The sequence below is a fragment of the Tachyglossus aculeatus genome, chromosome 24, assembly GCF_015852505.1.
Source record: "Tachyglossus aculeatus isolate mTacAcu1 chromosome 24, mTacAcu1.pri, whole genome shotgun sequence".
In the NCBI taxonomy this organism is placed as follows: domain Eukaryota; kingdom Metazoa; phylum Chordata; class Mammalia; order Monotremata; family Tachyglossidae; genus Tachyglossus; species Tachyglossus aculeatus.
The window spans coordinates 5,950,184-5,966,085 of record NC_052089.1 but is presented as its reverse complement, the minus strand read 5'-3'; the positions used below and the strand labels follow the sequence as shown (position 1 = coordinate 5,966,085).

Below are 15,902 nucleotides of genomic sequence, written 5' to 3'. Positions count from 1 at the left end.
TATTTAGGATTGTATATATTCATATGAGGGATTTATAACTGTCCTAAAAATAAATGGAATTATGGCATCTGAAGCAGTGTTGTCTAATCAGTGATTATGGGTAGGGGGCTCAGCATGAAAAATGAATGTGTTTGTCCCTAGGATGGCAGCTCTGGGCTGCCAGCTCCCTTGGAGCTTGCGGGTGGAGTGGGCAGGAATGGTGAGCACAGGTATGAATGACCTCCTCAATAATCTCCAAATAATTAAACCCACTGGCAGGATGAAGGATAGCAAAATTTCAAGAAGAACGTTTCTGGATTTGGATGAGTTGATTTCGTCTTTCTCACTTTCTCTGTTGGGCTACAGGGAGCTACAGAAGAAAACACCAGAGTTGGATGGAAATCACTCCCCAAGTGGCAACATGGACTTCTTCAGTCGTGAGAATCTTAGCAACAGCTTCCCCCTCCAGGTTAATGGGAAGATGGCTAGTGCCCCATGGCAGAACTATTTGATTCAACTGTTCAGTATGAAACCTAAGCACATACCTCAGATCATCCCATTGGTGTGCATCATCACTTTATTTGGAGGTAAGAGGATGGTTTACCCCCTCCTCTGGGCCCTCAGAGGGAGAGTTCTTCTAGGCCTGGATAAACAGTGTTTATGTTTGAGGTCCTAGGCTGAAAATGGATGTGTGAATTTAGCCTAAGGTAACCCGATTCTGGCCACCATGACTGGAGGGTGAGCTTTAGGAGATGGAAAATAATAATAATAGTAATAATATTATTTGTTAAGCACTTACTATGAGTTGGTCCCATGGGGCTCACAGTCTCAATCCCCATTATACAGATGAGGTAACTGAGGCAAAGAGAAGTGAAGTGGTTTGCTCAAGGCCACACAGCAGACAAGTGGCAGAGCCCTTCCCTTCTGACTCCCAAGCCTGTGCTCTATCCACTATGCCATGCTGCTTCTTGGGGGGACAGTGGAGAGGGAGAAAAGAGAGACTCTGTCATTATTATGGCCTTCTTCTGTTATCACCATCCCAGCCACCGCCTCCTCCACCACTACCACCGTCACAGTCACCCATATGGAAACGGCACTGACCGTAGCTGAACTTGGCTTATCCTGGGCTGCTGTTGGGGAATTTTCAGTATGACTAGAGTGACGTATTTCTGACTACACCAAAAACTTCTAGGACTGGGCCAGTTTGAGCCAGTTTATGAGGTGGCAGTGGCGAAAGCACCCAAAAGGAAAAGGAGGCTGGCTAGTTTGTCCACTCCTTGGAAGCCACTGCAGCTGTCTAGAACCCTCCCACTGCCCGAACTGAAAATGGGACCCAAGTGGAGTACCCCTGCAGTCCTTTCAGAGGGAGAAGCTGAGCCCTTGAAACACATGGGAGAAGCCACACAGCCTAGCAGATAGAGCACAGGTCCTGGGTTCTAGTCCCAGCTCTTCCACTCGTCTGCTGTGTGATCTTGGGCAAGTCACTTAATGTCTCTGTTCCTCAGTTCCCTCTTTGGTAAACTGGGGATTAAGACTGTGAGCCCCGTGTCGGACAGGGACTGTGTCCAACCTGATTAGCTTGTATCGACCTTAGCGCTTCGAACAGTACCTGGTACACAGCAAGCACTTAACAAATACATTATTATTATTACATGACCCTTCCATCCATATCAAGAGAGTTGGTCAATTTAATCTAGCAAGTCCCAAACAATGGCAGATTATATGGAAATAGAAATTTTTCATGCGGTTTCAGGTTCCTTCCTCATAAAAAGTATTTAGGAGGAAAAGAACATGATTGATGCTACCAGAAATAGTATTGCCTTTGTACTCAACATTTCCTAATTAAACGAAGAAATTAAAATGTTTGGAAGTAAATCTTTACAATGAAAGAAACATGTATTACCAAGAGTCAAGAATATGCTGAGGTGTAATTCTAATATATTTATATTACTGAATGTCTCCTTCTAGACTGTAAGGTCTTTGCAGGCAGGGAATGTCCCTGTTATATTGCTATGTTGTACTCTCCCAAGGGATTAGTACAGTGCTCTGCACACAGTAAACAGTCAAAAAATATGATTGACTTACTAATTAAATGACTATCTTGGTTTAGAAACTCCCAGCGCATTAGATTCTTTCATTTGGGTTGGATATTTTTAGACACCGCGTCGATTGTTTTGGATAGCGGTGAGTCTTCATCTTCCCCTGAACCTCCCAGCCAGTGAGGATCTCTTTTTTCAGCTTCTGCTATCCCTCAATAGCCAGTCGTGAGTCAGATCTCTGCAGCCTCGGAGAAGTGGAAGATTGAATCATGGATCCAGAAATTCGTGGAAAAAAGCCTCACTATTTTTTCTAAATTCCCACCGTCAATTAATCACTCATATTTACTGAGTGCTTATAGTATGCAGAGCTCACTCGGAGAGAAAAATATAACAGAGTTGATAGACACATTACCTGCCTACTATGAGCTTGCAAAAACAGATCTTTGGAATTCTGATTGGCAGGGACTGTTGACTTCTGTTAGGCTTCAGGGAACTGCTGAGGGGTGTGCTTCATTAGGAATTAAGCATTTTTATTTTTTTGAGGTGGGATACTTCAGAAAGGCATATTGAGCAATACTGCCTAACTGTAAATTGGCTGGGAAATAAACTTTGATCCTTGAGGAAAATAATTATAGAATACTAAGATAATGAAAATTATTGCCAGCCCTGCAAATTCATTAATGTTCTATAAATATTAGATGATATTGCACCTCTGTAATGTAAAATATTTTTGTTTCTAGGACTTTTGAGGACCCGCTTAAAAGATTTACGGATTCTTATTCCTTTAGTACTATTTCTCCTTGGTTGTGGTCTTGAACTACTAAGTTACTCATCTTATGAGGTTTGTATAATAGTTCAGTAATTCACATTGTACCATTTAGGCATGCCACTTCCCCCCTTGAATACAATGTCAATCTCAACATCAGCAGTATTATCTTTGAATTAAAGTTTAACCCTATCTATTGTAGTGTGAGGTTACATAATAATCATGATGATGATGAGGATAATGATAATAATAATAATGATGGTTAAGTACTTACTATGTGCCAATCACTGTACTAAGCTATGGGCTAGATACAAAATAATCAAGTTGTAAACAGTCCCTGTCTCACATGGGACTCACAATCTAATAGGAGGAAGAACGGGTATTGAATCCCCATTTACATTTGAGGAAACCAAGGCACTGAGGAGTTATGTGACTTATTCAATGTCGCACAGCAGAAAAATGATGACTCCAGGATTAGATCCAAGGTCCTTTGACTCCCGGGCCTGTATTCTTCCCACTAGGTCATACAGAGTTCATACTGCGTTGAGAGAAAACCAATGGCTTCTTGGTAAATTTGAATCTGGACATGATAAACTCTGTAAGTAGTGAAATATTTCCTTGGGGACTCACTCATGCCTACTCAGTGTAGTTCTTAGGCTTCACACCACCTCCAGGGGGAACAAGTTTTGAATTTTTGGAGTCAGGACTTGACTGTTTACAGCCATAGCAAGGATTCTTTCCAACTAGGATGCTTCAGTAATGCCTCAGTAGATTGTTTGCTGCCGCCATCATCCTGTGCCTTTGAGTTTTAACCCACTTGAAAGGCTCCAGTAATGCCTCAGTAGATTGTTTGCTGCTGCCATCATCCTGTGCCTTTGAGTTTTAACCCACTTGAAAGGCACAAGGATCTTTTGAGGGTTCAGCTGACAGGTCTGGCACCTGACAAGCTCGCTGCAAAGAGTGGGAAGGTATAATTAATACCACCCTTAATGACCAGTCCATCAACAGGATTTAAGTGCCTACTTTGTGCAGTAAGCACTTGGAAGAGTAGAATTGTAGTAGAAGGTATGGGCCCTAACGGGGAAGACAGAAAGACACAAATTAGTATTAGTGGATGCTGGAGAGAGAACAGCATTAGAGTTGCTGATAGCAACAGGAAAAATAGAAAAATGCATGTAAATCAAATTGAGATGTGTGTAAGTGCTAAGGATAGGTGCATAAATATAAATGCTAAAGGAAGTTGTTGCATTCATCCAGCCTGGAAAGGAGATGAAAATACTAGAGGATTGAGCCTAGTGGATTGAGCATGGGCCTGGGAGTCAGAAGGACCTGGGTTCTAACCCTGGCTCTGTCTTCTGTGTGACCTTGAGCAAGTCATTTTACCTCCCTGGGCCTCAAATAGCTCATCTGTAAAATGGGGATTGAAAAAGTGAGCCCTGCATGGAACAGGGACGGTGTCCAACCCGATTTACTTGTATAATGATGATGGTACTTGTTAAGCGCTTAACTATGTGCCAGGCACTATACTAAGCTCTGGGTTGATACAAGCTATCCACCCAAGCATTTAGTTTGGTGCTTGGCACGTAGTTAGTACTTAACAAATACCACCATTATTATAATGGTTATAATGCTAATAACAATGATACTATTTGTTAAGCACTTACTATGTGCTAAGCACTATACAAAGCACTGGGAGAGATAAAAGATAATCAGGTCACACATGGAGCTTACAGTCTAAGTAGAAGGGAGACTGAGACACAGAGAAGTCAAATGATGAGCCCAAAGTCACACAGCAGGTTCTGGCAGAGTCAGGATTAGGATTCAGGTCTTGTGACTCCCAGGCCCGTGCCTGAGGAAAGGCTCCTGAAGGGGGTCATCTGTCAGGGAGGCTTTGATGACAGGCAGGGCTGTGAGCTGGCATATTGAAAGGGAGACTTGATAGGGAGTCTCTTCAAGTCAGTGTTTACCACACACACAGACTACTCGGGATTTCTGTTTGGTTGTAAAACACATAACTTACTTGGCAAAGGGGTTTCAAATGTAATAGTGCTATGCACTCTAAGGTCAGATCCAGGAATAAATACAATATCCCTGGTCATGAACACACTTATGACCTTGACTTCCTCTTTTCTGGAAGTCTAGCAGAGTATGACTTCCTACCTGAGGAGTTTTTGAAATAAGCTTTTAAAGTTCCCTTCTCTTTTCCCAATTCCTCCCCTGGAATAGGCTGTACTACAGCTGATCATCAGGTGATTAGATGGATATATAAAAGAACCTTCCCTGTCCAAGGGTGGAGGCTTAGAAGGGAGATGTTTGTTTGTTGATTCTAGATGTTTCCACGGGCTTCTAGTGTTTCAGGGGCCTAGCCTGGTCTAGGCAACCATTACAGTAAAACCTTGGGGTCAGCAGGGTGCAGTTTCAAAACAAAGGTTGAAAGCCATTACACTATAGTAGTCAACTCTGGCAACTTGGCCATCAGAGGATAATTACTGTGGATAAATATTAAACTCATTCACCAGCTTTTCTCTCCATTTTTGTTTCTTGTCCCCAGGTTCAAAAATATACAGATATCATAGAATGGATGAGTCCTTTCTTATATATTAACTTGTTTACACCAGCAATTATATTTTCAGTTGCATTTGAAATGGAATTTTATATGTTTCAGAAATTATTTTGGCAGGTAAGAACTCCTTTTTGGTAACATGACTATTAATAGTATGGGAAACACATGTATGCTTCAACAGAGTGATCTAGATCAGGGAGAGGTGGACAATAGCCTGGGAGGAAGTGGACAACTCAGGTCAGGTCTGAAGGGACTGAGGGATAAAACAGCTTTTCAGGATAATTGGGCCCCCTCACTCTCCTTTCGACCCATTTCCTAGTTAATTATGGTGAAAGTGGGTAATTGGGGCTGTGTTTCTGTAATGTGGCTTTTCTAGGCTATTTCACAAGATACTGCTTCAGTGTTCTATCATGTCGACTTTTCCTGCACTGTTGAGAAAGAGTTCACTAGTGAAATGGCTTGGAGAAGGGACTGAAGCCCGCATTGTTGTCAAATTTTGGAAAAGACAGGAGAAAACCAAGATAGTGATTTGGGAGATGGAAGCCAGCCGGGGAAAATTTTTGAGGTGAGGGAAATCGGCAGCCGAGGGAGTGGGTGAGGCTCTGCAATAGTCCCTCCAGGCCATAAACCTGAGGAGAGATTTTCCCTGCTGGCAGATGACTAAAGTTGTTTCTCATATGGCCATATTTTGGAAATTCCAAGTTTCATCTGGCCTGTCCCAGATGGATACCTTTCTAGCCAGCATTTTTAGTTTCAGTGCTTAGCTTTCCTCAGACAGAACTCCTGCCACCAAATTCTGCAGCTCTGAAATGGTGTCCCTGTTTACATGGACCTGGGAGGGGAACATAAAAGGCTGTGGAGTAAATAGGGCTGTCCAAGGTCTCATCCTTCTCTGCCTAGGGAAACTTTGACCTCCAAGTTCAGATGAACTTGGCATTCTTCTACAAACTGATGCTTGTGACACCATCATGGTATGCTCTGTGCCCAGGGTAACACATGGGATCCCAGTGCATTCCCGTGCCTAGTATAATAATAATAATGATAATAATGATAATAATAATGGTATTTGTTAAGCACTTACTATGTGCCAAGCACGGTTCTAAGCACTAGAGTAATTAAAAGGTAATCAGACTGTACTTCATGGGGCTCACAGTCTTAATCCAAATTTTACAGATGAGGGAACTGAGGCCCAGAGAAGCGAAGTGATTTACCCAAGGTCACACAGCAGACAAGTGGTGGAGCTGGGATTAGAATCCATATCCTCTGACTTCCAAGCCCATGCTCTTTCCACTAAGCCACGCTGCTTCTCTATTTTTGAGTATTTTTGAGTTCTGTCAGTGGCCAGCCAACAAGAGGCCCTCCAGTGACTGTTGCCAGCCTGCAGAAATCCATGGGGGCCTTTCAGGGCTACTCAACATTCTTCCACTGCTCAGGAAGGACTCCCTGCTCCAGAAAGTCCACCAACCATGGGATCGGGTATACTGTGGCTCTGCTGCTGTCATTGTTGGATCTCCCGGAGCTAGGGGGAATGGGACAGAGAAATCCATTATTGTCAACATCACCATCATCATCATCATTATCATTATCAAGGTATTTGTTAAGCACTTAATATGTGCCAAGCATGGCACTAAGCACTTAGTACAGTACTCTGCACAGAGTAAGTGCTCAATAAATACTATTGAATGAAAATACAATGCAAGCAGATGGGCACAGTCCCTGTCCCACATGGGCCTCACCATCGCTCTCATCTCATGAAATCTCTCGCTCCACCCCTTCTCCCCTCTTTAACTTCCATCTTCAACCGCTCACTCTCCACTGGTTCCTTCCCCTCTGCCTTCAAACATGCCCATGTCTCTCCCATCCTAAAAAAACCCTCTCTTGACCCCACCTCACCTGCTAGTTATCGCCCCATATCCCTCCTACCATTCCTTTCCAAACTCCTTGAACGAGTTGTCTACACACGCTGCCTCGAATTCCTCAACACCAACTGTCTCCTCGGCCCCCTCCAGTCTGGCTTCTGTCACCTACATTCCATGGAAACTGCCCTCTCAAAGGTCACCAATGACCACCTGCTTGCCAAATCCAACGGCTCCTACTCTATCCTAATCCTCCTCGACCTCTCAGCTGCCTTCAACACTGTGGACCACCCCCTTCTCCTCGACACGTTATCCGACCTTGGCTTCACAGACTCCGTCCTCTCCTGGTTCTCCTCTTATCTCTCCGGTCGTTCATTCTCAGTCTCTTTTGCAGGCTCCTCCTCCCCCTCCCATCCCCTTACTGTGGGGGGTTCCCCAAGGTTCAGTGCTTGGTCCCCTTCTGTTCTCGATCTACACTCACTCCCTTGGTGACCTCATTCACTCCCATGGCTTCAACTATCATCTCTACACTGATGACACCCAGATCTACGTCTCTGCCCCTGCTCTCTCCCCCTCTCTCCAGGCTCGCATCTCCTCCTGCCTTCAGGACATCTCCATCTGGATGTCTGCCCACCACCCAAAACTCAACATGTCCAAGACTGAACTCCTTGTCTTCCCTCCCAAACCCTGCCCTCTCCCTGACTTTCCCATCTCTGTTGACAGCACTACCATCCTTCCCGTCTCAGAAGCCCGAAACCTTGGTGTCATCCTCGACTCTGCTCTCTCATTCACCCCTCACATCCAAGCCATCACCAAAACCTCCCGGTCTCAGCTCTGCAACATTGCCAAGATCCTCCCTTTCCTCTCCATCCAAACCACTACCCTGCTCGTTCAAGCTCTCATTCTATCCCGTCTGAACTACTGCTTCAGCCTTCTTTCTCATCTCCCATCCTCGTGTCTCTCCCCACTTCAATCCATACTTCACGCCGCTGCCCGGATTCTCTTTGTCCAGAAACGCTCTGGACATGTTACTCCCCTCTTCAAAAATCTCCAATGGCTACCAATCAATCTGCGCATCGGGCAGAAACTCCTCACCCTGGGCTTTCAAGGCTCTCCATCACCTCGCCCCCTCCTACCTCACCTCCTTTCTCTCCTTCTACAGCCCACCCCGCACCCTCCGCTCCTCTGCTGCTAATCTCCTCACCATGCCTCATTCTTGCCTGTCCCACCATCGACCCCCGGCCCACGTCATCCCCCGGGCCTGGAATGCCCTCCCTCTGCCCATCTGCCAAGCTAGCTCTCTTCCTCCCTTCAAGGCCCTACTGAGAGCTCACCTCCTCCAGGAGGCCTTCCCAGACTGAGCCCCTTCCTTCCTCTCCCCCTCGTCCCCCTCTCCATCCCCCCATCTTACCTCCTTCCCTTCCCCACAGCACCTGTATATATGTATATATTTTTGTACATATTTACTACTCTATTTATTTATTTTACTTGTACATATCTATTCTATTTATGTTATTTTGTTAGTGTGTTTGGTTTTGTTCTCTGTCTCCCCCTTTTAGACTGTGAGCCCACTGTTGGGTAGGGACTGTCTCTATATGTTGCCAACTTGTACTTCCCAAGCACTTAGTACAGTGCTGTGCACACGGTAAGCACTCAATAAATACGATTGATTGATTGATTGGACTGTGAGCCCATTGTTGGGTAGGGACCGTCTCTCTATAATAATAATGGCATTTGTTGAGCACTTACTATGTGCAAAGCACTCTTCTAGGCAAGTGGTAAATACAGTGACATTACAGAACCCCCAGAGCCACCAGAGGAGAAACAACCTCCACCTGTTGTCGCTTCAGACAAGGCAGTGCCCCCTACCCCCTTCCTCCCAGCCCAGCTTCCTGGGACCCAGCCACAGGATGTTGCCAATTGCTGCTTTAGAGCTTGGTTTCAGTTGCAAAGCTACTGCTGTTTTCTAGGCTTTGCCAACATGATGGGCATCCGGTCCTCAGCATGGAAGGTTATCCTCTGGGCCGAAAGATGATGTGGAGATTAGAAGCACTCTCTGCAATGCAATTTATGCAATGGGGAGAGAAACAAATTAGCCCATGTGTCAGATTCTTTTCCTTTTTCATTAAAATGCTTCCCGATTTCTTTTAAGCCCTGTTTAATTTCTCTTGGGTTTCAGGCACTGTGGGCTGGTATTAATTTGTGTGACTAATCTAGTGAGTTTATTTTTAGCAACAAATAGTAACAGGGGACTGTCCCAGTGTCATCTATAATTTCAAAGTTAGATGGTTATCCCCCTTTTCCTCTCCCTTCTATCATAAGGCATTTTTCTTCCTCCTTGCCTCTATATGCGGCCAACTTGTACTTCCCAGGCACTTAGTACAGTGCTCTGCACACAGTAAGCGCTCAATAAAGACGACTGAATGAATAAACGAATTAGAGGAGCCAAGTGTGTGGGCTGGGTTGTAGTAGGGAATCGAGGAGGTAAGGTAGGAGGGAGGGGAGATGGTTGAGTGCTTTCAAGGGAGGTGGCTTATTTGGCATATTATTACAAGGTTGGAGACAGATAACGTCTTGAAATAGGGGTCGCAAGACCTTGGGTTACTTGGATTCTGAAGTACTGTACGTATGAACTGGAGACACGAAGTCATAATACATGCAGTACAGTTAAGCAAGCCTTTGACTTTATATGATTACTGTTCCAGGGATTCAAGAGGGATTTATTAGAGTAATTGCAGCCAATCCATATGATGATGATGATGATGATGATGATGATGATGAAATTTGTTAAGCACTTACTATGTGCCAGGCACTGTACTAACCTATTGATACACATAGTTATGAGCATAAGTCATAAAGAGGTAGGTGTAATGGAGGAATAATACCGTAGCAACATCCTCAAGTATTGAGGGAGCCCTGGGTAATAATAATAATAATAATGATGGTATTTGTTAAGTGCTTATTATGTGTGAAACACTGTTCTAAGCACTGGGGGGGATATGAGGTGATCAGATTGTTCCACATGGGGCTCAGTCCAAATCCCAATTTTATATATGAGGTAACTGAGGCACAGATAAATTAAATGGCTTGCCCAAGGTCACACAGCTGACAAGTGCTGGAACAGGGATTTGAACCCATGACCTCTGACTCTCAAGACCATGCTCTTTCCACTGAGCCACACTGAAGACGTTCTGCTCTCACAGTGCTTTGGGTTCTCTGGCATCAGCTACAGCATTTCTAGGCCCAAGGCTGATGTTCGACTCCCTAGATATTCTCAAGATCTTATATAATAATAATTATTATTATTATTGTGCTTGTTATGTGCTTGCTATGTGACAAGCACTGTTCTAAGCACTGGGGTAGAGTCAAGGTAGTCAGGTTAGACACAGTCCCTGTCACACATAGCACTTACAAACATAATCCTCATTTTACAAATGGGGTAACTGAGGCCCAGAGAAATGAAATGACTTGCCCAAGGTCACACAGCAGACACCTGGTGGAGCTGGGATTAAAAACAATGACCTTCCTACTCCCAGGTCCGTGCTCTATCCACTAAGCCACGCTACTTCTCATGAATTCATTCATTCATTCATTCAATCATATTTATCGAGTGCTTACTGTGTGCAGAGCATTGTACTAAGCCCTTGGGGATTACAAGTCAGCAACAGAGATGGTTCTTACCCAACAACGGGCTCACAGTCTAGAAGCGGGAGACAAACAAAATGAAACAAGTAGACAGGTGTCAATACTGTCAGAATAAATTGAATTATAGCTATATACACAACATTAATAAAATAGAGTGGTAAATATGTACAAATAAGAGTGATAAAATATGAACAAATATATTCAAGTGCTGTGGGGAGGGGAAGGAGGTAGGGCAGAGGGAGGGAGGGGAGTGATGGGGAGGGGAAGAGGAGGAGGAGGAGGGGAAAAAGGGGGCTCAGTCTGGGAAGGCCTTCTGGAAGAGGTGAACTCTCAGTAGGGTTTTGAAGGGAGGAAGAGAGCTAGTTTGGAGGGTGTGTGGAGGGAGGGCATTCCAGGCCAGGGGAAGGATGTGGGCTGGGGGTCAACAGCAGAACAGGTGAGAATGAGGCACAGTGAGGAGGTTAGCGGTGGAGGAGGGGAGGGTGAGGGCTGGACTGTAGAAGGAGAGAAAGAAGGAAGCTGTGAGGAGATTTTTGAGGAGGGAAGTGACATGCCCAGAGCATTTCTGTACAAAGATAATTCGGGCAGCAGAATGAAGCAGGGAGAAACAGGAGGATGGGAGATCAGAAAGGAGGCTGATGCAGTAATCCAGTTGGGATAGGATGAGAGAGGTTGGTGGTGAGAGGCCTTCCCAGACTGAGCCTGTTGTGCCGAGAATCAGCGAGTGAGACCCAAGTAGAAATTTAGAAGTGGATTTTATTAGCGCGCGGCTGCAAGGGGCCAGGGACCCAGATCAAGCAGCCCCGATCCCATTCTCACTGTGTCTTTTATTCAGTTCCAGCAACATGGGAGGGAGCATTTAGGAATTTCAGGAATCCAATTAGGACCAACAGGATGCTGTAAATTCTGTTTTTACTGCCTTGTAAAGGTTGTTGTTATCTGCCATATGGCCTTGTATAAATAGGTGTGTAAATTCTGTTATCTTCTGTTGTCACTGTCTTGTCAGGATGTCATCTGACCTAGGACCTTACATAGATAAGTGTTACTTGTTTAATGGCCTTGAAGGCATCTGTTGCAGACAATACAAAAAGGAGTTGTTCTCTTAGCCTGCACAAAATGGAGTCAGTCATGTCAAGTCCGCTAGTGGACAACAGGGATGGCTTTTGTCAGGCAGGTCAGGGTGGGGGAGGCCTTTGTTAGGCAGGTTTTGTGGCGGGAAGTTTTGGCGGGCATTCTTCTTCCATGAAGAAGGGTGTACAAAGGGATGGGAGGAAGGGATGTGAAAACAAAATGGAGATCAGACAAACCCAATCACAACAAGCCCCCTCCTTCCTCTCCCCCTCCTCCCCATCCCCTCACCTTACCTCCTTCCCCTCCCCTTACCTCCTTCCCCTCCCCACAGCACCTGTATATATGTTTATACATATTTATTACTCTATTTATTCAACTTGTACATATTTATTCTATTTATTTTATTTTGTTAATATGTTTTGTTTTGTTGTCTGTCTCCCCCTTCTAGACTGTGAGCCCGCTGTTAGGTAGAGATCATCTCTATATGTTGCCAACTTGTACTTCCCAAGCATTTAGTACAGTGCTCTGCACACAGTAAGCGCTCAATAAATACGACTGACTGACTGACTGACTGACTGACTGACTGAATGAATGAATGAATGAATGAAATAGACGAGAATCAAGGTACAGTGAATATGTGACATTCCAGGCCATGGGAAGGATGTGGGCCGGGGGTCAACAGCAGGACAGGTGAGAATGAGGCACAGTGAGGAGGTTAGCGGTGGAGGAGGGGAGGGTGAGGGCTGGACTGTAGAAGGAGAGAAAGGAGGAGACTGTGAGCCCGCTGTTGGGTAGGAACCATCTCTATATGTTGCCAACTTGTACTTCCCAAGCGCTTAGTACAGTGCTCTGCACACAGTAAGCACTCAATAAATACGATTGAATGAATGAGGGGGCGAGGTGATGGAGAGCCTTGATGCTGAGGCTGAAGTGTTTTTGCTTGATTCGTAGGTTGACAGGCAGCCACTGGAGATTTTTGAGGAGGGAAGTGACATGCCCAGAGCGTTTCTGTACAAAGATAATTCGGGCAGCGGAATGAAGCGGGGAGAGACAGGAGGATGGGAGATCAGAAAGGAGGCTGATGCAGTAATCCAGTTGGGATAGGATGAGAGATTATATACTTATTACATACAAATTATATATTTATATGAATATACAATTTGACTGTCCAGCATATTTGTGCAGCTGGGCCTCCAAGGCTTATCAATTGGTAAATATCTCTTCCTGTCCTGTGTTCATTGACTCTCTGCAGGACTTCTCAGTGCTTTTGTGTGAGGCCACAAATCAAAGTGTTATGCAAATTGTGGGTTGGGCCCCCAGGATGTGTGGTCAGCACTCTGGCACAAACCCCTGACATTCCTCTGGTTAACCCTATATTTTCCTCCTCGAGCACAATGTTCTTGCACAAAGCTGAAGCCTACCACCTATATACACATAATAAACATCGAATTAAAAATACTGAAGCCATGATTCACCAACCCATGAGGAATCTGGCCAATGAGCATCCTTCAACTATGGGCCAGAATTGTAGAAAACTACCATTTCTTTTTTTTAATGGTGTTTGTTAAGTGCTTACTATAAATCAATCAATCAGTCGTAATTACTGAACACTTACAGTGTGCAGGGCATTATACTAAGTGCTTGGAAGGGTACATGTAACAGACACATCCCCTGCCCACAGTGAGCTTACAGTCTAGAGGAGGATAAAGACATTAATATAAATTAATACATTATGGATATGTACATAAGTGATGTGGGGGAAGGAGGGGATGAATAAAGGGAGAAAGTCAGGGTGACAACAGAAAGGAGTGGAAGAAAAGGAAAAGAGAAAAGGCTTAGTCAGGGCAGGCCTCTTGGAGGAGATGTGCCTTCAGTAAGGCTTTGAAGGCAGGAGAGAGTAATTGTCCATCCGATATGAAGAGCAAGAGCTCTTCAGTACAGAGGCAGGATGGGGGCAAGAGGTTGGTGGTGAGAGGCCTTCCCAGACTGAGCCCCCTCCTTCCTCTCCCCCTCTTCCCCATCCCCTCACCTTACCTCCTTCCCCTCCCCTTACCTCCTTCCCCTCCCCACAGCACCTGTATATATGTATATATGTTTGTACATATTTATTACTGTATTTATTTATTCAACTTGTACATATTTATTCTATTTATTTTATTTTGTTAATATGTTTTGTTTTGTTGTCTGTCTCCCCCTTCTAGACTGTGAGCCCGCTGTTGGGTAGAGATCGTCTCTATATGTTGCCAACTTGTACTTCCCAAGCACTTAGTACAGTGCTATGCACACCGTAAGTGCTCAATAAATACGACTGAATGAATGAATGAATGAGATAGACGAGAATCAAGGTACACTGAATATGTTGGCATTAGAGGAGTGAACTGTACAGCCTGGATTGTAGAAGGAGAATAGCGAGGTGAGGTAGGAGGGGGCAAGGTGATTGAGTGCTTTTAAACTGATGGTTTCTGTTTTATGTGGAAGTGGATGTGGAGCTGGATGGAGTTGAAGGTTTTTGAGGAGTGGGGAAACATGTCCTGAACTTTTCTGTAGAAAAATGATCTGAGCAGCAGAGTGAAGTATGGACTGGAGTGGGGAGAGACATGAGATTGGGAGATCAGCAAAGGAGGTGGTAATCAAGACAGGATAGAAGTACTTGGATGGAGTAGAAAGGATGGATTTTAGCGATATTGTAAAGGTTGAACAGAAATGATTTATTGACAGATTGACTATGTGGGTTGAAGGAGAGAGAGGAGTCAAGGACAATGCCAAGGTTATGGGCTTGTGAGATAAGAAGGATGGTGGTGCCATCTACAGTGATGGAAAAGTCAGGGGAAGGACAGGGTTTGGTTGGGAAGATAAGGCGTTCTATTTTGGAAATAATAATAATAATTATAATTTTGGTATTTGTTAATTGCTTACTATGTGCCAAGCACTAGTTTGAGGCGATGGCAGAACATCCAAGTAGAGATGGCATGAAGGCAGGGGAGAGAGATCAGGGCTGGATTTGTATATTTAGAAATCATCTGCATAGAGTTGATAGTTGAATCAATGTGAACAAATGAGTTCTCCAAGGGAATGGGCATAGATAAAGAATAGACGGGGACCCAGAGCTGAACCAAGCTTAGGGGGTGAGAGGTAGAGGAGGACCCCATGAAAGAAACTGAGAATGAGCGGCCAGTGAGTTAGGAGGAGAACCAGGAGAGGGTAGTGTCAGCGAAGCCGAGGTTGGATAATGCTTCCAGGAGTGGTCGACTGAGTTAAAGGCAGCTAAGAGGCAGGGAGGATTAGGGTGAAATAGGCGCTGTTGGATCTGGTGAGAAGGTGGTGACCTTTGAGAGGTCGGTTTCTGTGGAGTGAAAGGGTTGGAAGCCAGATTGGGGGGCGTCGAGGAGAGAATTGGAGAAGAGGAACTTGAGACAGCAGGTGTAGACAACTCGCTCAAGGAGTTTGGAGAGGAATGGTAAGAAGAAATGGGGCAATAACTGGAGGGAGCCATGGGTCAAGGAAGGGTTATTTTAAGATGGGGAGACCGGGGCATGCTTGAAAGCAGTAGGGAAGAAGCCATTGGAGAGTGACTATGGCAATCTATGTGTCAGGGACTGTACTAAGGACTGAGGTAGATACTAGCTGATCAGGTTGAAGACAGTCCATGTTCCACATTGGGCTCACAGTATTAATCCCCATTTTACAGATGAGGTAACTGAGGCCCAGAGAAGCTAAGAAATGTATTCAAAGTAGCATACAAATGGCAGAGCTGGGATTAGAACCCAGGTCCTCCTGACTCCCAGGATCATGTTCTTCCACTAAGCCTGTGCTGCTTCCTTTTCTTTTTTTATTTAACATTTCTCAGAACCTTTTTCCTGTGATCAAATGAGGAATAAGATTTTCTTCCAAGAGAGATTCCTTATTTGCCCATCTCATTGACTCTGGAAATTTTATTGACTTTTCTGTTAAGGCTTCATCCCTGCAGATGTGATGGTTTCCCT

At 44.7% G+C, this 15,902-nt stretch overlaps 1 protein-coding gene across 1 annotated transcript in view; it reads left to right on the top strand.

Annotated features, from left to right (window-relative positions):
• The window catches only part of SLC9C1 (solute carrier family 9 member C1), a 105,548-nt gene that overhangs the window by 4,886 nt on the left and 84,760 nt on the right, over nt 1–15,902 (top strand). The window contains exons 2-4 of the mRNA XM_038766268.1: nt 346–566; nt 2,759–2,859; nt 5,336–5,464. Coding sequence (XP_038622196.1) covers nt 401–566; nt 2,759–2,859; nt 5,336–5,464 — 396 coding nt within the window. The 5' untranslated portion in view covers nt 346–400. The remainder of the gene's footprint in view (nt 1–345; nt 567–2,758; nt 2,860–5,335; nt 5,465–15,902) is intronic.